Genomic DNA, 24,645 nt, shown 5'->3' with positions numbered 1-24,645 from the left:
TTTTCTTTACTTGACAATTCTAAGAAAAGCTGAGATTTTGTTTACCAGGCCCATATTCTGTTTCCTGACTTTGATTGTAACCTCACTGAAATTAGCTTTCTGACACAAATATTACCAGTGATCATCAGTCAATATTTTAGTATTTTGAGCAAAAATGGCAGAGGATGACTTTCAGTGAGTGATTAAGTTTATGTCACTGCTTTTAGCAGAAGAGCTGGATTCAAAGATCATTTTAATGAAACTTTCATGACAGGAAATTGAAATGCATAGGACAGAATATAAAAAAAAAGATTATTTATTTGATAATTTGGGGCTCTTCTACAATGACATATTTTATACCCAGATGTTAAGATTTGCAGTAGCATGTATTGAATCCAAAGGAGGAGAATTCAAGCAACATCAAGCAGTTCAGGGTCACCTCACTCGTTAATGTAGAGGTCAAGAAAATGTTATTCCTGACAAAGTATCTCCAAGAGAATGGCCATATTCACACCTGAGTGCTAAAGCTGAAGATTCCCAGAGTGCTGAGATGCATTGAATATACAGAGGTTGTCACCCACTTTCACCAACTTACTTTTGATATTATGAATTTTTCTGTAGTATTTTCACCTCCATTTTGTTTGTTTATGATCGCCTCTATTTTGGTTATCCCTTCATTAGGACAATGTATGCGTTGTTAGAGGTGTGTCGTCGGAGGCCTTGAACCACTGGTAATTACGCAATGGGTTAAAAGGTTACCATTTGGGCACTTTGTCATCTGAATTTCTGGATTCTAAAAGCCTTTTTAAAGATTTGTCCTTTGTTAAAAACAACACCTCCGGCGGCAGGTCTGTGAGTTAGCACATGCCCATCTCCTAGGTGGCCACTTGGGCACCGAGAACACCCTAGAGCGGATAAAGCTCCGTTTCTGTTGGCTGGGTATCAATGAGGAGGTTTGTCGCTTTTGCACTTCTTGCCCAGAGTGTCAATTGTGACAAATTCCTAGGAAGGACCGTGCTCCTCTCGTTCCTATTCCCCTGATTGATATTCCCTTTCACAGAATTGGGGTCGATTTAGTCGGATCCCTAGAGCCCTCAGCCCAATGACACAAGTACATTTTAGTCCTCGTGGATTATGCTACCAAATACCCCAAAGCTGTTCCGTTGTGCTCAGCCACATCGAACGGGAATTACTAGGGGTCTTTGCACGCGTTGGTAACCCCAAGGAAGTCTTGACGGACTATGGGACACCTTTCACGGAGACTGCCAAGTTAATAAAAATAAAGCATTTAAAAATGGCGGTGTATCATCCTGAAACCGATGGTTTGGTAGAGAGGTTTAATCAAACTCTCAAACAAATGCTGCGTAAGGTGGTCAGCGCAGATGGAAGGAACTGGGATCAGCTCCTCCCCCTCATCTTTTTTGCCTATCGGGAAGTACCACAAGCCTCCCTGGGGTTCTCCCCTTTTGAATTATTGTATGGGTGACAGCCCTGGGGCATATTAAATGTCCTAAAAGAAGGATGGGAAGAAGTTCCCTCTACGAACATACTGGAGTATATTGCGCAATTACACGATACATTTGGAAAAATTCGGCCCCCCCTTAAAAGTCACATGGAAGAGGCCCAAGCAGCACAGGCCCGAGTTCCGCCCGGGACATTGTGTCATGGTTCTAGTGCCTGCTTCCCAATTGGCAAGGCCCCTACGAAGTTAAGGAGAGGAAAGGATTCATCGACTATTTGGTGAGTCAACCCAATCGTCGGCCAAGGGAGCGGGTTTATCATGTGAACCTGCTGAAACCGTGGAAAGACAGGGATCCCAATCTCTCCTCTGGCCATCCCCGCTCACTCTTTGCTCACACGGCCAACCTTAACTTCGGTGTGGATTTAAGTCCCAGACAATGGCGGGAGCTGGAAACAGTTATCCGGTCTGTCCGGGAGGTAGTGTGTGAAAGCCCCGGGAGGACCTCTCTGGTTGAGCACAACATTGTGACAGAGCGGGGGTTATTGTCCAAGAACGCCTGTATCGTCTTCCCGAGGCAAAAAGGGCTGAAGTTGAGCTTGAGATCAGGCACATGCTGAAACTAGGTGTGATCGAGGAAAGTCATAGTCCCTGGTCCAGCCCCATTGTGTTGGTCGCTAAGCCAGATGGGAGTTGGAGGTTTTGCAATGACGGCTTAATCAAGTCTCCCAATTCGATGCCTACCCAATGCCACGAGTGGACGACCTCCTCGAGAGGCTTGGGCAGGCTCAATACTTGACCACACTGGACATGACAAAGGGGTAAAACTATGTTTAGCACCCCCAGCGGACACTGGCAGTATTGTGTTATACGGGGCTCCAGCAACCTTCCAGCGTCTGGTGGACAAACTGCTCTGGCCTCATAACTCATACAGTGCTGCATACCTGGATGACGTGGTCATCTATTCCAGCACATAGAGGGAACACCTACAGCAGGTCCAAGCTGTATTGTGGATGCTGGGGGAGGTCGGGCTCCGGATTAATCCCAAGAAATGCTTCTTTGGATTGAGCGAAGCCAGATATTTAGGCTACCTGGTGGGTCGGCGTAACGTGAGGCCACAGTGCTCCAAAGTAGATGCCATTTTGAAATGGCCCCGTCAGCGAACAAAGTGGCAGGTCCAAGCCTTTCTCGGGTTACCGGGGTGCTACCGTTCTCGGAGAGAGCAACGCCCTTGACTGATTTGACAAGGAGGAGGGCCCCGAACATTGTGGTATGGACTGAGAAGACTGGCGCTGCATTTAATGACTTGAAGCAGGCCCTTACGTCCACACCTATTTTGACAGCACTTAACTTTTCTTTGCCTTTCATCCTCCAGACGGACACTTCGGACACAGGCTTGGGAGCCATGTTGAGCCAAAGCGTCGATCGTGTGGAACACCCCATCATGTTCCTGAGCCGGAAACTGTTGGACCGGGAGACCAGGTATGCAGCGGTGGAACGGGAGGCTTTGGTGATTAAATGGGCAATTACCCAGCTGAGGTACTACCTGCTGGGCCAGGAATTCACCCTTGTCACAGATAATGCACCTTTACAGTGGATGGCCCTACGCAAGGAGATGAATCCGCGGGTCACCAGGTGGTTTCTTGACCTACAGCCGTACAAGTTTTCACTCGTTCATCGCCGGGGCGCTCTCCATGCCAACGCTGATGCTCATTCTCGGGTTCACGACCTCTCGGTTAGGGTCTGGGCTGAGGGGGGGAGCCTTGTCACACACGTGCGCATGGGAGGCAGCTAAAGGGCTTGAGTAAGGGCAGTTCCGAAGCATGCTGGGATGTGGCAGAGTGCACTGACTCTTTTTCTTCCTTTCCTGTAGACCATTCACGGGAGATCCCACCTGGCTCACTTGACGTCACTGCCAGGACCGAGCCTATGGAAGAAGACCTTGCCAGCCCCGGCCCCTGTGATGTCACGTCCAGACTCAAACCAATGGCTGAAGACCATGAGCCCGATCCATACGATCTCACTTCCTGTCTTCCCCTTTAAAAACCTACATCTTTTCCATAGTCCCTCAGTTCTGTATTGGACTTGGTTTTGTGCACAGTAGTGCTATCATTTAAAAAGACGATTTGCAGCCAGGAAACCAAATTATATGGGTGGCTGCCCCAAACCTTGCTATGTCTCATTGTGGCTTTTGTCACAACATATACATTACATATTATTATTATGTTACTCATATCCTTAGCCCAACATCCACATATAATATGTGTTTACAAAGTGTGTTTTAGTAAGTATACATGTGTTTAAAGTGTGTGGGAGGGGTATTTTAAGGCTAAAACTATTAAAAAAATGTTTATTTATATGGTCTTTCTATATCGAGGATTTTCACCTATTGCTGATGGGTCTGGAAAGTAACTTCCGTAATAGGCGGGGGATCACTGTAAATGATTAAAGAGAAGATATCCTCTATTACAGAAAGTGAAGCACATTAGCAGCCAGTTTTGGTTGTAGTTCATATCCATTGCCCCAGCTGCAAGCGCATTACATCTGTGAGCTGTGTCTCCTTCCAAACCAGGTGAGTTGGTAAAGTGGACTTACTTAGTAAAAACTTACTTAATAAAAGTATCGAAGTTAAGATAGATGCACCTAAAACACCTCCATGATAAAACAGGTAGACTTCTCAGTTTTGACCCCTTTTCTGCCTTGGATTACATCTTTCATCCTCTCTTTTGAAATCCCTTCTTTGCTAGTGCACTATTATAAAACCAAATTACCCTTAACAGATCTAGACTGCTTTTTGCTTTATCCCCTATTTTTGTCCTTTCGTCTCCTGATCTTTTTTTTCCCCAAGTGTTTTTTCAGACAACCTGTTTTTTAGAGTATACTTTGGAAGATACTGACCTAGATGCCAAACTTTGACCTCAAACTTTGACTAGCCTCTCTTCACCACTGATTCTTTAAAAAGTCTCCCCATGCCAACAACAGGTCATCTGTAGGCCCTGCTGAAAACCCCAAGCCTTATGTTTTTATATGAAGATAATAAACTTGAGGAGGCACATTCTGGACTCACCGATATAATCGCCTCCCGTGCACTTCAGTCAGTGAAGCTGTCACATAGGAATGTTAACAGTTGTGTATTTGTTTGCTTGGTAAGTAATGTGGAACAAGAATAGATTAGCAAGTAATGTAATACAAAAGAGAGGAGCACAGATGTATGCAAATGTTTAAATCTTTCATTGTATAAGCAAACTTCACCTTGAGACACTGTCAAGAAGAAGCTGACAAAGGAAGATTAGAACAGCACCTAACAGTTGGCTACCAATCTTTATTTTTGCAAATTATACATGAACAGTAAAAAAAAATATATATTGTTGCTTTCTAACCGTGAAACATAATTTGTATTACTGAAATAAACTGGAAACATTATTTAAGAAATAAAATATGTTTGTATTGGAGGGCAGCATCAATCAAGTTGCCTGAAGCCGAGTAAATCTAAACATGTTTGTCAATATAAAGACAGACACATCTGTATTCAATCCATTACTATGCTCTTTTTCTAGAAGAAAGAATTGGATTTCATACTATTAAACTCAAGGTCACTGCAAAAAAATAAAGAGGTTTAGCAACATAATCATAAGTAATAAAATTTAAAAAATCATATTTTCATGACATTTGACAATATAATAATTTTTGACAGGGTATGTACTTAACTGTAATCTAAAGTTTAACTTTCTTAGGCATGCCAAAAATGTTCTATATCTATATCTTAAAGGCACCTTACAATACAGCCTCAGTTTATAAACTAATAATAAATAAGGTCATTTCTGTTTAATACAAAATGGCCTCACACACATACACTCAGCCACATATACAGAATATTGAGATTTATATACCATATATGTGCATATATGTGCAATAGTGACTGTGAAAGTTGGACCAGCAAAGTTTGCTTTTTAAATTTTAGGATTCATGGTAAGAAATGTTTTCAATAAGTATTGACATTTTTAAAAGAGCTGTATATATTTGCTTATCTACAAGATATCATAATACATATAATGCAAATACATGGAAATTTTAAAATAACACAAGCAATAAACAAAACAAAATAGATATACAGTATATGTTGGAAAAATGACCTGCACCATGCGGCATACAATAATAATCCATTTGAATAGTTAGAAATGATTGGCTATAAAAAGCTACGTTAGGTCAAGGTTTGGTTCAATAACTAAAATAAAGGAAGCCTCTCTATGTCTTAATACTCTTTCGATTACACCATATACCCTGTTTTAGAGACTGAACACACCAAATTAAAAGACTTCACACACTGTTAATCCTCCCAATATGGCTGCTCACCCATCCGGTTTTATGTGATAAATTCAGAAAGAAGAATGATGTCATATAAGCTTAAACGTTATCCTGCTGTTGTTGGTAAAGCTACTAAAAATATGAACAATTCCCCTAGAGAAAGGAAGTCAAAGGAATTAAAGGAAACAACGGCACGTAACATTTTTGCTATATTTCCAGAATTTTTCAGTCATAACGTGACGTTCATCACGTGAAGTTTATGTTTTTTGCCAATTCTCCTGTTAAATGGCCCCCATCTAAACTTGTCGTCTTGCCATTTTGTTTTAATAATTTCAAAACCACGACCACATTTCTAATGTATTTTTACAAGGAAAAAAAAGCTTCAGTGCCTTTGCTGGTAATGTCTGAAGATTTAGCTATACAAAATATACACACTCCGCAAAATCCTTGGGCTGATAACACGTTAAGTGACTTGCCAGGGACTTCAGCTTAGAAACGTGCAATTCAAATAGTTTATGGTGACAGGGAACTATGATATGTATCCGCCATCATCCTCTTCATCGTCACCTTCATCTTCATCATCATCATCATCAATTTCATCTTCCTCATTTATGAAGTCATCCTCACCGTCTTCATCATCTGAGAGTTCATGGAAATCTCCGCTGCTAAAGTCACCAGAGGTCTCAAGCTCAACTCCTAGTAAAAACATCAAAACATCAAGCACAGACAATCAGAGGTGTGCTTATCACAATTTACCAGCAATCCAGTAGTCCAACATTTATTAAAAATATGGAACCAATGCAGGACACATTTCAAGGCATCTGTTGCTCTTATACATGATAATCACCTTTTCCCACCTTTTCAGTCCTACTTAGTGTTTAACTTATGGAAAATATTAGGGATTGAGATACATAAAGATCTTTATATGGAGAATATATTTTTATATTATGGAGAACCATGCTGTAAATTTAACTTTCTAGCTACACACTTTATTTCTTATATGCAACTTAAGAAATCTGGTTAAAAGAAACCTACCCAAAAATCAGTATCTTGCATCAATATCAATCCCAGAGGCCATACTGATTAGTTTTGATAAAGACTCAGAGAGCATTTCATCAATATAACATATTTTGTTTAAAGATTCTGCTCTTCAAAGATACTAGGGGACAGTGGGAAAGGACTTTTTAATCAGCATCTTAGAAAAGGAGTGGAAGTCAGTCATCCATTAAATATATTTTAGTTCTACAGCCATATGAAAAAGTTTGGGAACCCCTCTCAGTCTGCATAATAATTTACTCTACTTTCAACAAAAAAGATAACAGTGGTATGCCTTTCATTTCCTAGGAGTCCTGGGGTGTTTTCTGAACAAAGATTTTTAGTGAAGCAGTATTTAGTTGTATGAAAAATCAAATGTGAAAAACTGGATGTGTAAAAATGTGGGTCCCCTTGTAATTTTGCTGATTTGAATGCATGTAACTGCTTAATACTGATTACTGGCAACACCAAATTGGTTGGATTAACTCGTTAAGCCTTGAACTTCATAGACAGGAGTGTCCAATCATGAGAAAAGGTATTTAAGGTGGTCAATTGCAAGCTGTGCTTCTCTTTGACTCTCCTCTCAAGAGTGACAGCATGGGATCCTCAAAGCAACTCTCAAAAGATCTGAATACAAAGATTGTTCAGTCTCATGGTTTAGGGGAAGGCTACAAAAAGCTATCTCAGAGATCAACTGTAAGGAATGTTATCAGGAAATGGAAGGCCACAGGCACAGTTGCTGTTAAACCCAGCAGGTCTTGCAGGCCAAGAAAAATACAGGAGCGGCATATGCGTAGGAATGTGAGAATGGTTACAGACAACCCACAGATCACCTCCAAAGACCTGCAAGAACATCTTGCTTCAGATGTTGTATCTGTACATCGTTCTACAATTCAGCGCAATTCGCACAAAGAACATCTGTATGGCAGCGTTATGAGAAAAAAGCCCTGTTTGCACTCATGCCACAAACAGTCACTGGTTCCATGCAAATGCTCATTTAGACAAGCCAGATTTATTTTGGAACAAAATGCTTTGAACTGATGAGACAAAAAAATTGAGCTATTTGGTCATAACAAAAAGCGCTTTGTATGGCGGAAGAAGAACGCCGCATTCCAAGAAAAACACCTGCTACCTACTGTCAAATTTGGTGGAGGTTCCATCATGCTGTGGGGCTGTGTGGCTAGTTCAGCGACTGGGGCCCTTGTTAGAGTCGAGGGTCAGATGAATTCAACCTAATATCAATAAATTCTTCAGGATAATGTTCAAGCATCAGTCACAAAGCTGAAGTTACGCAGGGGTTGGATATTCCAACAAGACAATGACCCAAAACACAGTTCGAAATCTACAAAGGCATTCATGCAGAGGGAGAAGTACAATGTTCAGGAATGGTTGTCACTGTCCCCTGACTTGAATATCATAAAAAATCTATGGGATGATTTGAAACAGGTTATTCATGCTCGGCAACCATCAAATTTAACTGAACTGGAGAGATTTTGCATGGAACAGTGGTCAAAAATACCTCCATCCAAAATTTGGAGTGCCCAAATTTATGCACCTGTCTAATTTTGTTATAATGCATATTGCATATTTTCTGTTAATCTAATAAACTAAATGTCACTGCTGAAATACTACTGTTTCCATAAGGCATGTCATATATTAAAAGGAAGTTGCTACTTTGAAAGCTCAGCCAATGATAAACAAAAATCTAAAGAATTAAGAGAGGTTCCCAAACTTTTTCATTTGACTGTATATGCACCAAGCATTCCATAATTCACCTAAAGGTCTTTCATTGATCACATTTATCATGTTTAAAATTATTGACAATGTACCCAGAGCAAGAACTAACCCGAGTGCTGCTACCTAGGACTTATGTTTAGGAAATGCACCAATTAACCTAATTTTGGACAAAAATACTTCTCAGATAGCCTTTTTGTCACAACCACTCCTAATCCATTAATGGCAATATTTGGTGTCCTCCCAGGTGGGATTAAAGTGCATAGGGAGAAATCGATTGTATAACCTGTACCACTGTTTCTCAGACTTACTGGTGTCGCGTCCCACCTTTTCCCATGTAAGTGTCCTCCTGACCCAGCAGTTGGTGTCTTCCTTGGTAAACAGAGTGGGACCATCAGAGTTTGCCCCCCTTGCTGAACTGAGAGCAATTGTGAGAGCTGTCCCCTTTTAGAAATGAGTGCAGTCGTGAGAGCGGGGTGGGGGTGAATGAGAACGATCATCAAAGCTCACTGCAGGACCCACTGCAACAAACTACCATTATAAACAATAGCTAACAGTAGTTGAGAAACTAAAGTACACTACTAGCATGGAGAGCCAGTCCACTTTTAATAACTCAGTGGGTAAATGCTGACGCATATTATCTCAAATCTAAAAAATCGAATTCCTTCTTGGACGACAAATCCAAAACTTTTTTAAAGTATGGCAAGAACACATTGCTATTATTTTAGAATAAGCCTGCTTGGACTTATACCATAAATTGTTTTTCATTAAAAAAAAAAGTTAGATTTTTTTGTCTCTCTTCTTTGTCTCTTTCTCTAGGGTTTGAGTTGAATCTTGTTTGTATTTCTTTACTACATAAGAACATAAGAAATCCGACAAACAAGCTAATAGCTAAATTGTCCCAATATCTCATCCAGATTCTTCTTACAGGCTGTTAAGGTCTCTGAGAGAGGCCACAGCGGAGGAAGATGGATAAAGTAAAACAAGATGCGAAGGAAGAGGGTCTGATTGGGGATGAGGTGCAAGACTGAGCTGTATGAAGAAGGCTGATCAGGCCCATGAACTCTACATAGAAATGGGAAAACATGAGGAGGGAGAAGAAGAAAAAGATGAAGAAGGGGCCTACTCAGACCGAACATTGAAGCTAGTAGTTAGAGGCCGGCCTGTTTTGGATAGGGTAGTGGAGAACCTGGCCTGCTTATGTGACCTTTTTGAAGGCCTCAACCTGTTTTTGTTATGGTTGTGAGCTCTAATCATGGCAGTATGACTACATAGCTGTAGTTCTTTAATTACTAAACTGGATTCTAGATAGGATTGTCACTTATTAGTCCTGTTAATATAAAAAGCCATACAATTTTAACCCTCCCACATCCCTCCTTATTTCAGAGACCTTATTAATTACTCAAAAAACCATCATAATAATATCAAAACATTTGTGAATTTATATAGATTTTAACCAAAAAGCTGTATTAATGCCTGTACTACAGAGTGTTCACTATGATCAAATGTTTTAGGTGTTTTTAAAATTCCAAGGATAAATAAAACTAGGGTAGAACATAGAGAGCCCTTATCTATAGGACCCTGAAATACTTTAATGATTAACCTAACAATATTACAAAAGGACCTTTTCATCTTAGAATTTAAACACAGCTGAAGGTGGAGCTGTTCATATTAATGTTTAATGTCTGGCAATCATCGTGATTAGCTCATACTAAGCCTTTCACATTTTTATTTTCCTTTTTCTCAATGTCTGTCTGTTCCAGTGGTTTATGTTCTTTAAAACCTTAGACTTTTCAATGGCAGATGCTTTTAGTTTAGTATATCAATACTTTGGCACTTACTTAAACTGTTAACATTCAGGAGCATTGAGTCCCCCATTAATATGTACATTGTCTCAAACAAGAATACCAACAACAGGGCTGGCGTGGTCACTAATTACGTCTTCTTTCGTAGGAAAGAGGATGAGTCCTGCGATGAGACAGGCCATTAACAGCAATCTGATACTCTTCCAGAAGAACAGTCCCTTCCGCCTCAGGAGCTGGTTAAACAACGGCAGTGCTGGAAGTCCGTGCCCATTTAGACCCCGTACACTTAGACATCAGAAGTCCATTACAGAGAAGCATATTATCAAGGAGAATATGAGGATCCGTGACGTCCTACTAGTCTGATTCATTGTGATCTTATTTTCTGTTTTGTTATTAAATGGTGCAACTGGCAGGTTCCCAACCCTTTATGGCATTCTATTTTCATATATGTAATTATAACATACTGTATATACCAAATTTTCTGTTTATATATATTACGTTGTTTTGTTTTTTTATTGCTTGTTATTTTATATATGCAAAATTATTAAATATGAGGAAGCAATGCTAACCTTTATGCTAAAGACTTATGCATTTTTGCAGAATACATACCACAGTCTGATGCTCCGTTTCGTCTGGATCCTGTAATCTCATTTCCATATCTGTCTACACACCAGCACTGTCCTGTGCTTCCATGACACTGGTTTGGTTTATAGTAACCATCTTCATCACAGGATGGGATGTATAATCCTGGAAAATATAATCACACTTTGAAATTTGGATGTCTTTCATGACAGCATAATTATAAACTATGTGCATGGAAATACATGTCCCTACATTGGCCACTTAAATTGAAACGAATGAACACATTGAAAAAGTGATTGCAATTGGAAGTATTTATTAGGTAGTCATTTATATGTAATTTCCACTGGAGACATCATACATGTAGAAGTACAAGTGTTATGATTGCCCTTATTTTCAGAATTTTATAGATTTTCCTGGTATTTTAAACACAGGGACAACAGTCATGATGTCAAAATCACTCACTGATAGATATTTACGGTAGTTTAAAATTATATTTTACTGTGGTGTCATCTTGTTTTGGCACTGGCACTGTCGTGTTGTGCTACTGTTGTCATGGTAGTTGCTAGGGGTGTGGCTTCATAGTTGCATCACTAGCATCCTTCTATATAAAAGCGGTCAGGATTGTCCTTCCGTCCCGTGAGTGCTACGCAGGCGCGGAGTTTTACACATGCCCCGTCCATTTTGCAATGTATGATGGGATTTGTAGTTTCGTTTTTCCAGGTAAAAGATGATTTTGTACTCCAGACTGTGCGATATCTTCTTCTTCTCTCTTACTATATAAAAGCGGTCAAGATTGTCCTTCCGTCCCATGAGTGGAAAGTGTAGCGGTATTCGGCTTATCACAGACTTACTACTTGCAGCTTGCGGTACGAAGCGACATGATGTGAGCAGAGGTTCTGGTGCTCCCATCGTTCCCTTGCTTTTGTGTGCGATGCGGTGGAAAAATAGACAAAATTATATCTCTGGAAATAATTAATGTTGATGGAGTACAAATGCCACACTGAATAGTAAATATCAGGGGGGTTCAAAAGGGCGACCTCAATATACAAACCGGATTCCAAAAAAGTTGGGACACTATACAAATCGTGAATAAAAACTGAATGCAATGATGTGAAGGTGCCAACTTCTAATATTTTATTCAGAATAGAACATAAATCACGGAACAAAAGTTTAAACTGAGAAAATGTATCATTTTAAGGGAAAAATATGTTGATTCAGAATTTCATGGTGTCAACAAATCCCAAAAAAGTTGGGACAAGGCCATTCTCACCACTGTGTGGCATCTCCCCTTCTTCTTACAACACTCAACAGACGTCTGGGGACCGAGGAGACCAGTTTCTCAAGTTTAGAAATAGGAATGCTCTCCCATTCTTGTCTAATACAGGCCTCTAACTGTTCAATCGTCTTGGGCCTTCTTTGTCGCACCTTCCTCTTTATGATACACCAAATGTTCTCTATAGGTGAAAGATCTGGACTGCAGACTGGCCATTTCAGTACCCGGATCCTTCTCCTACGCAGCCATGATGTTGTGATTGATGCAGAATGTGGTCTGGCATTATCTTGTTGAAAAATGCAGGGTCTTCCCTGAAAGAGATGACGTCTGGATGGGAGCATATGTTGTTCTAGAACCTGAATATATTTTTCTGCATTGATGGTGCCTTTCCAGACATGCAAGCTGCCCATGCCACACACACTCATGCAACCCCATACCATCAGAGATGCAGGCTTCTGAACTGGCGTTGATAACAACTTGGGTTGTCCTTGTCCTCTTTGGTCCGGATGACATGGCGTCCCAGATTTCCAAAAGAACTTGAATGTGACTCGTCTGACCACAGAACAGTCTTCCATTTTGCCACACTCCATTTTAAATGATCCCTGGCCCAGTGACAACACCTGAGCTTGTGGATCTTGCTTAGAAATGGCTTCTTCTTTGCACTGTAGAGTTTCAGCTGGCAACAGCGGATAGCATGGTGGATTGTGTTCACTGACAATGGTTTCTGGAAGTATTCCTTAGCCCATTCTGTGATTTCCTTTACAGTAGCATTCCTGTTTGTGGTGCAGTGTCGTTTAAGGGCCGGAGATCATGGGCATCCAGTATGGTTTTACGGCCTTGACCCTTACGCACAGAGATTGTTCTCTGAATCTTCGGATGATGTTATGCACAGTTGATGATGATAGATGCAAAGTCTTTACAGTGTTTCGCTGGGTAACACCTTTCTGATATTGCTCCACTATCTTTCTGCGCAACATTGTGGGAATTGGTGATCCTCTACCCATCTTGGCTTCTGAGAGACACTGCCACTCTGAGAAGCTCTTTTTATACCCAATCATGTTGCCAATTGACCTAATTAGTGTTTATTGGTCTTCTAGCTCTTCGTTATGCTCAAATTTACTTTTCCAGCCTCTTATTGCTACTTGTCCCAACTTTTTTGGGATTTGTTGACACCGTGAAATTTTGAATCAACATATTTTTCCTTTAAAACGATACATTTACTCGGATTAAACGTTTGATCTGTCATCTACGTTCTATTACAAATAAAATATTGACATTTGCCATCTCCACATCATTGCATTCAGTTTTTATTCACAATTTGTTTAGTGTCCCAACTGTTTTGGAATCCGGTTTGTAGAAAAAAAGTTTACATTTCATCACAAAAATAACAGAAACTACGAGTATTAAAGTAATACCGCTCAAATGCAATATAACCAAATTAATGAGTTTGTATAAAATACCAAATTGACCTACATATTGAATTGCCTTAAGAAGTGGTCAACTTAAAAGCCGGTCGCCTTTAAAGAAGCAACATCCAAGACTATTTGGTTTTCTCTAAAAACTTTGTCTCTGCATTTTGCTATCAGCTTCTCTGTCTTTGACCTCTTGCTTCTGTTTTTTGACTTCTTACTTACCAAATGTTTTGGTTTTGGTTGCCTCTAAAATATTTGTCTCAAGTTCAACCTCTTGCAAACTTTTAATGTCTCTTTCTCTCTGCCCTCCCTTCACAATCTGCCATGGAGCAGAACAACAAGGTGGATTCCAGCTTTATGTTCAGTAATATTGGGATAGATGAGAGCCCCCCATAACTTACACTAGATTAAATAGAGTCTGTGTCCTGAAGCGAGGTGCACTTGCTTTAACGTACACGACTGCCTGTGTTTCTTTGTTTTGACATTGGGAGCAGCTGTTGAACGGGAAAATGTAAAAATATAAAGAACACACAAGTTGAAGTAACCATTCTCTATGTCAGGGGTCACCAACTCCGGTCCTGGAGGACCACCGTGGCTGCAGATTTTCATTCTAACTCTCTTCTTAATTAGTGACCTGCTAATTATTTGCTGCTAATTAACTTGTTTTGAATTCATTTTAATTGACTTGCTCTTGAAGACTTAGACCCCTTTAATTGTTTCTTTCTCCTTAATTACCCACCAAACAGTGAGATACAAAATGAACCAAAACATGACCAGCAAACTGTGTCCATCATACAATATCAGAGAATAAGGAAAGATGAAGGTCTCAGGAATGCTGGTCTGCTCATGTCCACAAAACATTTGAACAGAGCTCAGAAATGTCTGTTGTTGCACCATGAGAGCAGCAACAAGCCATGGAATTAAAAAACGATTTTAATTAATGAGAATCAACACGTAATTAACCAACTGCTTGGAGTGAAATTGCTTTGAGTTTGAGGCCCTGACTTAGTTGGTTTTCTGTTGGCTCAATCACTTCACATTTCATTTCTGTTTGGGTGCCATTTAAGGAAAGAAATGAAGCAATTCAGAGGAACGAGGAAGAAATTCAGGGGAGCAAATCTTTAAACAAGTCAACTAAAATTAATTCAAAAGAAGTTAAGTAGCAGCAAAATCAGGTCACAAATTAAGAAAAGGGTTAGAATGAAAATCTGCAGCCACGGTGGTCCTCCAGGACCAGAGTTGACGACCACTGCTCTAGGTAACACGAAAACCATAAACTAATCTGCAGTTGAGGTCACAGAAAACGTTTCACTGTATTGAGGTTAGACAAGTCTACACATTTGGCCATGCTTTTTATTGGGAGATTTTGCAATTTAAATAATGTAAACAGTGTACCATGTTCAAGATATTTCAGTGCAAACTGTCCTAACGATACATTTCCTTGAAGAATAAGTGTGCCAGTTTCCAACAGTCCATCAGTCCACTGGGAGCTGAGGTGTTTCATGTGGATAGACACACATGTACTTTTTGTTATTTTTGTATTATTTGCAAATCTGTGTAAATGCTTTTACAAGAATACATTAATTGATTTTGTTTTTCTTTTAATTGTGTGTGTATAATTGGGAATAATTGGACAGACAGACATAGCTATTGCAGTAGGTGCTTTTCATATAATTTGCGAACGTACCCAAAGCTAAGAATGTATTTTCCTGTTTTTTAATACATTAGAGTTATGGACATTCAGAAAGGCTTACCTAAGAGCTTCCTTCCGGCTTGCTTTTTCTGTATACTGGTGAGCTCTGTTTGGCAGGGAGGATCTGAAATGAACCGTAAAAATAACAATTTCCACTCAATATAGTATAAATTCATTAAACACAGTCATGTGTAAAAGAAAGTAAACTCTCTTTCAGATCTATGGGTTGATATATAAGGACCTAACTGAAAATCATTAAGTGCTTGTCAAGTACGAACAGTAAATTTAGATTCTCTACATCTAAGCCCAGGTGATATATAACAAATTTTCCTTTGTTATTATTTATTCAACAAAAAATAACACCCAGATTCACAAGCCATGTGTGAAAACGTGAATACTCCTGATTCAGTAGATTGCAGAATGACCTTTTTTGTTTTGCTTCATTTCCCAGTGCATTAATATTCCTCCTGTCCTTGGGAACAGCACACAGCAGGACCTCAAAGCTCTACAGACTGTGGTATGGTCAGCTCAGCACGTCACTGGGTGTTGGACCAGGGGCAAAGAAAATCATCAATGATACCAGCCATCCCAACAATAGCCACCTTTCTAGACTGCAGCCTGGTTAAGTCCAGTTCAGAGACTGAAGAGGAGCTTCAATCTACAATCCATACAAATCTTGAATAAGAAAAGTGTCTACAGTGTAGAACTACATGACACCCTATTGTTAACTTTTACTTTAAGTTATTAAGTTATGTTTTTTACTTATAAATTCAGTGTTTACGTTTCCTCTCCTTCACTACCAACTGCATACTGGATTTTCAATTAACACAACTTAACTTAATATTTAGCTAAAGTCTGTGAATCCTTCAATAAATATTCAAAGAAATAGAAATGTACTTACAATGTAACAATTGTTATTATGTGTTTCATTTCCAAATCTGTCTAAATATTTTTACGAGAATACACCAAATTGATTTGTATAATTATTAAAATAATTTTCCATATTTGGGTGGAGTATTCTTTTATGATATTGCCACTGTTAAGATGGCACTGGATGACCGAATGGACATTTTCTTTTACACTCTTACCTTGTTGCCTTTGGAAGCAGTAACACCATTCATTGTTGGAAATCAAGCCATCTCTGTATGTGTCACAAGTATTGAAGAATGATTTAGTGCAGTGATCATTTTTGTCGAGATACAGGCTTCCAAGCTCAGACTGATCTAGAAGAAGGTCATAGTTTGTGTCTAGTCTGTTAAAAGTCCAGCCGAGAGAATCCTTGCAAATAGGGAGGATACTTGTGTCAAACCCTAGTACAAAAGAAAGCAGAACACAATGTTAAGTCAAAACAATCATTGATTCATTGATTTACTGTTGCCGATACACTCCTATTTTAGATTATATTCAGAGTCTCTCTTGGTATCATTGTGTGAAAGGCAGGACCAAACCCTATGTATGGTGGTACTCCATTATGGAGCACATTTTCTCACATTAGACCCCCAGTCAATCCAAAGTATACTGTAGGCCCTTCAAGTGTGAGAGTAAAATCAGAGAAAGCCCAACTGCACATGTGAAAACTCCAAAAAAAAAAAAGAGAGAGAAAATGTCTGTAAACCTCTGAGTTGGCAGTGATTAACCAAAAGTTTCTCCATTTACTTGTTTTAATTGGTTTTGGGCTAGAATAACATATATTATGGCAGCATACTATGTATACCAGGAGCCACTTCACAGTAGGGTCCATTCATACCCAAACTCACACTCTCTTACACCGTTCCAGTTGCCAATCAATCTAACAAGCGTGTGTTCAGGATATTGTGGGGACAGCAAATAGGCAAAGAGAAGCCATAGAAAGAGCCAAATGGAGAACGGCCACACGTCAAGCAAATGGCAAATGGGCCATATTCCACTATCCCACTGTGCCACAGAGGTGCACACCATTAACAAGAATCTGTATGTTAGTTTAATGAAATCGTTGAATCCAATTTTATGGTTGTGGCACCCTTGGCTGCCAGGCAAGAACCAATAATGCACCAACTATTGTAATTACTTTTTCAATATAAAAATGTTTGCCCTAAAAATGCATAAAATACATTCATCATACATTTTTAAATATACATATTTCTAAATTATATGTAAACTTGCTTTTTAACTAATTTTGGTAACTTTCCTTCCTCCTGATGTGAAGTAGTCATGTAAAATGCTTGCGTTTCCAAATTAACCTCCATTTTTCAATTCATTGATCTTAAGAAAATTGAGCGTGGTTAGAAACTTATTTTAAAAAATTTTACATCTTTTGGCATAATATTTATTCAACAGCATTCATTTCTGTTCAGTCTTCATTATGCAAATAAATATGATTCCATACAGTAATTCCTATTCATTGTGCATAACTGCCTTCTCAGCTTACTGAACATTTATGCATTTAAAGTGTAAAAAAAGAAAAACATACACCCAAAGGCACTGCATCTGTTGTATTAAAAAAAAAAAAGTACCAAAACACAACTGGTGAATTTTGAGGAAAGGAATTTTTTTCTGATTATTATCTGCTTTTCCTGTCAAATCTTAAACTTCTTTTCTTTCTTCTAGAAAAGCAAGGAGCAAAAACAAGTCTGATATACTTGAAGTTGGACTTGTTTGTATTAATGTTAATAGCTTTTAATAAATTCAATAAAAAAAATAAAAAGTTGAATATACTTTTATTCGATTAGTGTTGAAAACAGGATTCCTTACCAATGAATGAGGGGAAGAGGCAGATCTTCAATCCAAACACATTGCATTATGCACATATGCATGTATCTTGCACATTCTGAGAATATTTTTGGATAAAGAACATGTGGATTATGCAACACAAGGTTTGCGAAACAAGAAAAATAATGCATATATTTTGCAAGTTCGAAGAATATGAATGGATGACAAACATGTTGATTATGTGACATGAGTTATGTGAGTAATTGTTTTCCATGGACATTTTTCATATTGCTTGTTGTTATCCAGAGTTGGCCACCGTTGGGTCCCAGTCAATCTGAATCTTTGTTTTGTCTTTCCTCCATGAAAACGTGAGTTTAAATTTTTTCCTTGGCCACTACTGCAAACAACATTAAGTTTAAATACTTGGAATCAACAATACAGAGTAATGGGGATTGTGGAAGAGAGGTGAAAAAGAGAGTGCAGGCAGGGTGGAGAGGGTGAAGAAGAGTGTCAGGAGTGATTTGTGACAGACGGGTATCATCAAGAGTGAAAGGGAAGGTCTACAGGATGGTAGTGAGACCAGATATGTTATATGGGCTGGAGACGGTGGCACTGACCAGAAAGCAGTAGACAGAGCTAAAGGTGGCAGAGTTAAAGATGCTAAGATTTGCATTGGGTGCGATGGGAATGGACAGGATTAGAAATGAGCACATTAGAGGGTCAACTCGAGCCGGACGGTTGGGAGACAAAGTCAGAGAGGCGAGATTGTGTTGGTTTGGACATGAGCAGAGGAGAAATGCTGGGTATATTGGGAGAAGGATGCTAAGGATAGAGCTGCCAGGGAAGAAGAGAAGAGGAAGACCTAAGAGAAGGTTTATAGATGTGGTGAGAGAGGACATGCAGGTGATGGAAGACGATGATACGGTGTGGCAACCCCTAACGGGAGCAGCCGAAAGAAGAAGAAGAAGACTACATGGGCTAAGTAACATATTAAAAATCAAAAATTTTTAGCTGGAGTGTATCTTTAATAAAAAGCATGGTGAAGACATCTGCCAGGTCCCATTTTAAACTCGGTCAGGTATCCCTTGTGCAGATCCAGCATATTTTTCTGTGTTATTGTAGAAGTTCGCCAGGCTGTCCTGGTTTGATTCCACAGTCCAGTGATAAACTGGGTTAGGTGACTGTGTGCTGGTCTGAGATCACAAGTTCACAGATTTATTACATACAATGTTTTGCCGACTAAAGAAGAAATAGTTCTTCCTCATAACCTTTAACACAGTCTATAACAGCGGCATGAATATGGAAGACTGCCCAGGAAAAATTTGTGGTTGTTGCCTATTGCTGCCAGGATAGGCTCGAGGTCCACGAGCCCCACAGTCTGTGCTTGTTTAGTTGTATGTCTCATACTGCCCTCTTTCTAGCCTGCCTATAATACTGTATACTGACTCAGCATCAGCAGTGAATATTGAAGATGAGAGCAAAGGTTAAGCTGGACACAGGAACAGAGTCTCATGGGAAACAGAAGTGTGGATCATGACCAAGGAAGGAGGTTTAGAGTTTGGACGCTGTGTAACAAATTGTCCTTTTAAGGGCTACCAGCTGACATAAGTGTCCAAGTGTTTATCTGTTCCTCGGTCATTAAAACATTGTGCTGCCAATTGGATATTTTCTATGGTTCTGTCAATTTTTATGTTTGGAAGAGGCTCTGTCTCTTTGTGACCCTACCTTGGATTAATCAGGTAAAACAATGGAAAGATAGATGGATATTGTAAAAGCTATGGCTGTTAAATAAAGACAAATTCTCAGCAGCTCTGTTCCATGAGATTCAGAATTTTCTGTTCCATTGGATTAAATTCTGTTCAATTCCAGATTCCTTTATGCTCTTGTCTAGTTACACTATATTGTAAAATGCATATTAACTTAAGACATGCATTAGTTTGAGTAGATGTGAATATATGGCATAATTAATTTCTTTGTTTGTAGTCCTACCAATCATAAAAGTTTTATTGGTTCACCTCTCATATATTGCTCGACAATCACAAAATGTTTTACTCATTTGGTTTTGATGGAATTAGTAGGAATTAGGAAATGTTTTACATTTTTTTAAGAACATTAGATTTTTGTGGTTGTTCTTGGGATAAAATGTAATTTATTTCATTAATAAGAGTAATGATTTAGTATTCAGTTTAAATTCTAGCCTGAGCACTACATATTAGGACAGTCTAAGAATCCTTATGGTTTGTTTGTTCATCCTGAAGATGTGTTGGTTTAGGTTGACAGGCAACTGTAAGTTGGCCCTGAACATTCAGGTGTGGGTATGCCCTGCAGTGGTCTGGTGCCCCATTCAGGCTTGGGTTCTTCCCTGCATATAATGGTTTTGGCATAGAAAAACTAATCTGTCTTGTGTCCATATAGTCAATAATATACAGTAGGAAAGTTCAGTGGAACTTGGAAACATTTAACCGGGAAACAACAGAGAGAGTGGTCTCCATCTGGTAGTCTTATTGTTGTATGTTTTTTCCCTGACAAATGTTTAATAAACTTTAATAACTTCTGAGGATTAATCTCACTCCGGCTTAGGACTTTAAAGGTGTCACAGGCCTCATGACCACAAATCAAATTATGACAGATACCTAAGACAAAATATAATTGGGAGAAGAAAAAGGAGAAATGGAGGGGCTCCATCAGACCCTGGTACTGCTACATGGGAGCTATCTGCAAAAGTGGCATGATCTGTGTTGTCCTTTTATTCACATTCTTTATTAAGTCAATTAGATATTAATAGAAAAAGAGGGAAGAAGACGAAGAAAAAGAAATAGAGGGAGCCATCAGGGATACAACTTGAAGGGAGCTCCTTGTGAAAGGAGCACTGTTAGTGTTGTGCTTCTCATCACAATCAGTATTCTGTTAATTACCTATTATAGAAATATAGAGAAAAAGTAGGAGAAAAAGAAGAATAAATAGAGGGGGACCATCAGATCCATTAGACCTCCATGGGAGCTCCCTGTGAAAGTAGCATGGTTGATGTTGTGCTTGTCATTATAATTCTTACCCTTTCAGTCAGTCAGTCAATCATCCATTACCTATTATAGAAACAGAGAAGAAGTAGGGGGAAAAAGAAGAAGAAATAGAGGAAGGCCAACAGACCTCTAACAACTTGAAGGGAGCTCCCTTTGAAAGCAGTATGGTCAGTGTTGTACTTATCACAATTCTCATCCTGTCAATTCCATATTCAATAGGAGATTTATATCTGCTCAAAACTCAGCCTCTTAAAGTGACTTGTGACATGCAGACAAAGCCAGGATGACCTGGAGAAACTCTTGTGGAGAAATAGAAAATGAGATGAAAGACACAAATGTGATTGGATTACAAAAAAATCGTAAACACAGTTTTTGGTTGCGTGATAAATAAGGGGAATGTTTGGGGAGAAAATATAAAAAAACTGACTGAAAAAGGGAACTTTGCTCTTCTACTTTGCAAAGCATGAATCCATGTACTCACCGGTGCCTGAATAAAGACTTATTTAATCAAACTATTCCTGTGTTCCTCAAAAGTTTCTTCCTTATTGCTTTTAATTAAAATCAATAACAAAAAGAAAAGAAAGTGGTACGGGAGATTGAAAATCAAAAAATTAAAAAAGAAACACGCACGGCCAAATCATAACATTTTTTTTTGTTTTGGATCTTTTATTGAATTTATTAACGGATTTAAGGTGGGCCAGATTTACGAGTTTTTTCGTAAGATTTGGTAATTCTAGTGTTAAAAGCATATAACATTCCATACAATGAAGTCAAACTTAACAAAACTAAATACAAATCAACCCCCACCCATGAGAAAGAGAGGAAGGCCAACAGCCAGAGCAAAACTAATAAAGAGAGTTAAAAAACTAGTAAAAGTAAAGAGAGAAAGGAGTCTTTTCGCCCAATATAAATACTTATTCTAAAATGTTATTGATTAGGTCCTGCCAGGTTTTAAAAAAGATCCTCAAATGGTATATAACATCAGTTACCCAAGAAGTGGGTTAGGATTCTTCCTCTTCCAGAGTAAGATAAGGTCTACGTGCTAATAGTGAAGTAAAGAATAAAAAAATTTTCATCCAGAATTATGTTAATTTGGTGCAGGCCCAAAACCTGTGGCCTAATAAGGCAGGAGCTCGATTGCAAAGTTCGCAGGTTTGGTCTTGCCCTGCAAACATTTTAGACAATTTTAAACGAGACAAATGTGCTCGATAAAAGATTTTAAGTTAAATAATTGAATGTTTTGCACATATGGAGCTAGGGTACATTCTGTACGTGACTGCCTTCCAGTCCTTTTCTGAAATGTTGAGTAAGAGAGTAAGTTTCTCACTGTGCTCTGAGATCTTTTAAAGGAAGGGATTTTCAAATGTTTTTATATTTTATAGACATGCTGCCCAAGTCCCCAAGACAGATCAATATCTCTTCTGGAATAGAAATAAGTGGGAGGTGAGGAAAGAAATCATTAACTGTTAACCATACTCAAAAAGCACAGCAAGAATTTCAAAACCATGAATTGAGAAACAAACAAACAGTAAATGCAAGCAAAGGTGTTTTCAGCCACAGAAACAGCAACAAAAATGCTCGAAATGACAGTGCCCATATGAAAAGCAAAAAGGCATCGCAGTAGACACAATAATAAATTTCAGCATCACAAGAAGTGCACCAGGCACAAAAAGCTTTTTCCACCTTTACAAATTCCCGAAAGTGGTCTTAATGACTTTTAACTGTCATAAAATCTTAATTATGGCATTTTCATAGTGATTTAAATTTTCATTCCAAAAACACAACTGAATATAGCACCACTTGGGATGCCACGCCAAGATATTTAAATAGATTACTTTGTGAAATTATTATTCATCTAACATTAATGGGCAGAAGGACTGGAATTGAGTGGGTGGCCCATTGCAGGGAACATAATCATCTCTCTAATTTAAAGTTAAAATATCTTTGAATTGTGACAGGAAATGCAAATGTAGTGAAAGTGGGGTGAATGTGGAAACTGCACTCCAAATGCACTTCCACATAAAGCCAAACTCAGACTCAGTCCTTGTGAGGAGATGACTCTCTTTCATGCCCCAATGTACTGCCCAGTATCTTGATATTATATGTTCATATTAAAACATTGCAACATAATAAACACGAACCAAGTCATTCAGTCCAATAAAGCTTGCCAATCTCATCCACCTAATTTCTCCAAACTAACATCAACTCGAGATTTGAACTGTCCCAAGAGTCCTACTATCTACAACACTAATTGGGCACTTATTTCATTGTGCCTAAGTTTCTTTGTGTGAAGAAAAACTTCCTGATGTTTGTGTGAAATTCACCAATAACAAGTTTCCAACTGCATCCCCGTGTTCTTGACAAACTCATTTTAAAGTAACGGCTGGGTTCCAATAGACTAATTTCTTCCATCCATCCATCCATTATCCAACCTGCTATATCCTAACTACAGAGTCACGGGGGTCTGCCGGAGCCAAACCCAGCCAACACAGGGCACAAGGCAGGAAACAAACCCCGGGCAGGGCGCCAGCCCACCGCAGGGCACACACACACACCAAGCACACACTAGGGACAATTTAGAATCACCAATGCACCTAACCTGCATGTCTTTGGACTGTGGGAGGAAACCGGAGTACCCAGAGGAAACCCACGCAGACACGGGGAGAACATGCAAACTCCATGCAGGGATGACCCAGGAAGCGAACCCGGGTCTCCGAACTGCAAAATCTTAAAAAAATTCAATCATGTCACCTTTTAAACAGGTTTTGTTCCTTTAATCTTTCCTTGTATGAGACAATGCGCACAAGGCAGGAAATAGCAAATATACTCTATTTATTTATTTTTTTAATATTCAGCTCAAAAGAAGTCAATGACATGTAGAGTTTCCCCTTGAAAGGTTTTACTAGTGCATGGTACTAATTGCAAAATTCCATTTTAGAGACATGGAACATAGAACTTACTACATAATAGTGGCAATAAATAATTCAATAATGCAAAAGATCCTGTCAGACAAACCACTCATTGTACTCTCTATTTTGTATTTTCACTCCCAGGGAAACTAAAAACCTCTAGCCTTGATTCCTCTTTGGTCCAGAGAACTTTCTCTTTTCTCTTCAGCCCTCTTCTGGGACAATATTTTCTCCAATGGTAGGTTTTGCTGTAGAAATCCCAACTATCAGCAATCCAGTTTAGAATTCTATGCAGACTTTACTGCACTCCACATAAATATTGTCTCACCGATGATGCTCTTTGTCAATTATGTCAACCTGGTTTTCCTGGCCCTCTTCTCCACTTGTTCTGGCACTGCCCTCCTGTCTTTATCTTTTGGACCAGCATATGTCACCCACTGTCTTCTTTTCTTTCTTTCAGTATTCCTCCGCTGCCTGTAATCTTTCTTCTTTTAGACCTCTCAATGCTTCCATGTAAACTTTCTGAACAGAAATTACTTCATCTTGGTAACCTGGCAGTCAAATTCATTTTTACCTGTCGCTGGAGGGTAAGTGAGCACACCACTGTGGAGAATTGGCAGTCGTCCTTCTACAATTTAATACACCTTCAATTGTCCGCAGCACAGATTATTGGCGCCTCTAACAACTGAAACTTGAACTACTGCTGCTCGATTGTTTAAATCCTGGTTTGCTACAATACCTTCACTTAGTT

At 39.1% G+C, this 24,645-nt stretch overlaps 1 protein-coding gene across 2 annotated transcripts in view; it reads right to left on the bottom strand.

Annotated features, from left to right (window-relative positions):
• Window positions 1–4,740: 4,740 nt before the first annotated feature.
• Window positions 4,741–24,645, bottom strand: part of spock3 (SPARC (osteonectin), cwcv and kazal like domains proteoglycan 3) — a 411,929-nt gene continuing 392,024 nt past the window's right edge. For both annotated transcript variants that reach the window (XM_039759614.1, XM_039759615.1), the window contains 4 exons: window positions 16,366–16,587; window positions 15,339–15,401; window positions 10,927–11,064; window positions 4,741–6,439 (listed from right to left, as the gene is read on the bottom strand). In XM_039759614.1, coding sequence (XP_039615548.1) covers window positions 6,273–6,439; window positions 10,927–11,064; window positions 15,339–15,401; window positions 16,366–16,587 — 590 coding nt within the window. In that variant the 3' untranslated portion in view covers window positions 4,741–6,272. The remainder of the gene's footprint in view (window positions 6,440–10,926; window positions 11,065–15,338; window positions 15,402–16,365; window positions 16,588–24,645) is intronic.

The sequence above is a fragment of the Polypterus senegalus genome, chromosome 7 (genome assembly GCF_016835505.1).
Source record: "Polypterus senegalus isolate Bchr_013 chromosome 7, ASM1683550v1, whole genome shotgun sequence".
NCBI classification, from domain to species: domain Eukaryota; kingdom Metazoa; phylum Chordata; class Cladistia; order Polypteriformes; family Polypteridae; genus Polypterus; species Polypterus senegalus.
This window is presented reverse-complemented; position numbering and strand designations above follow the sequence as displayed.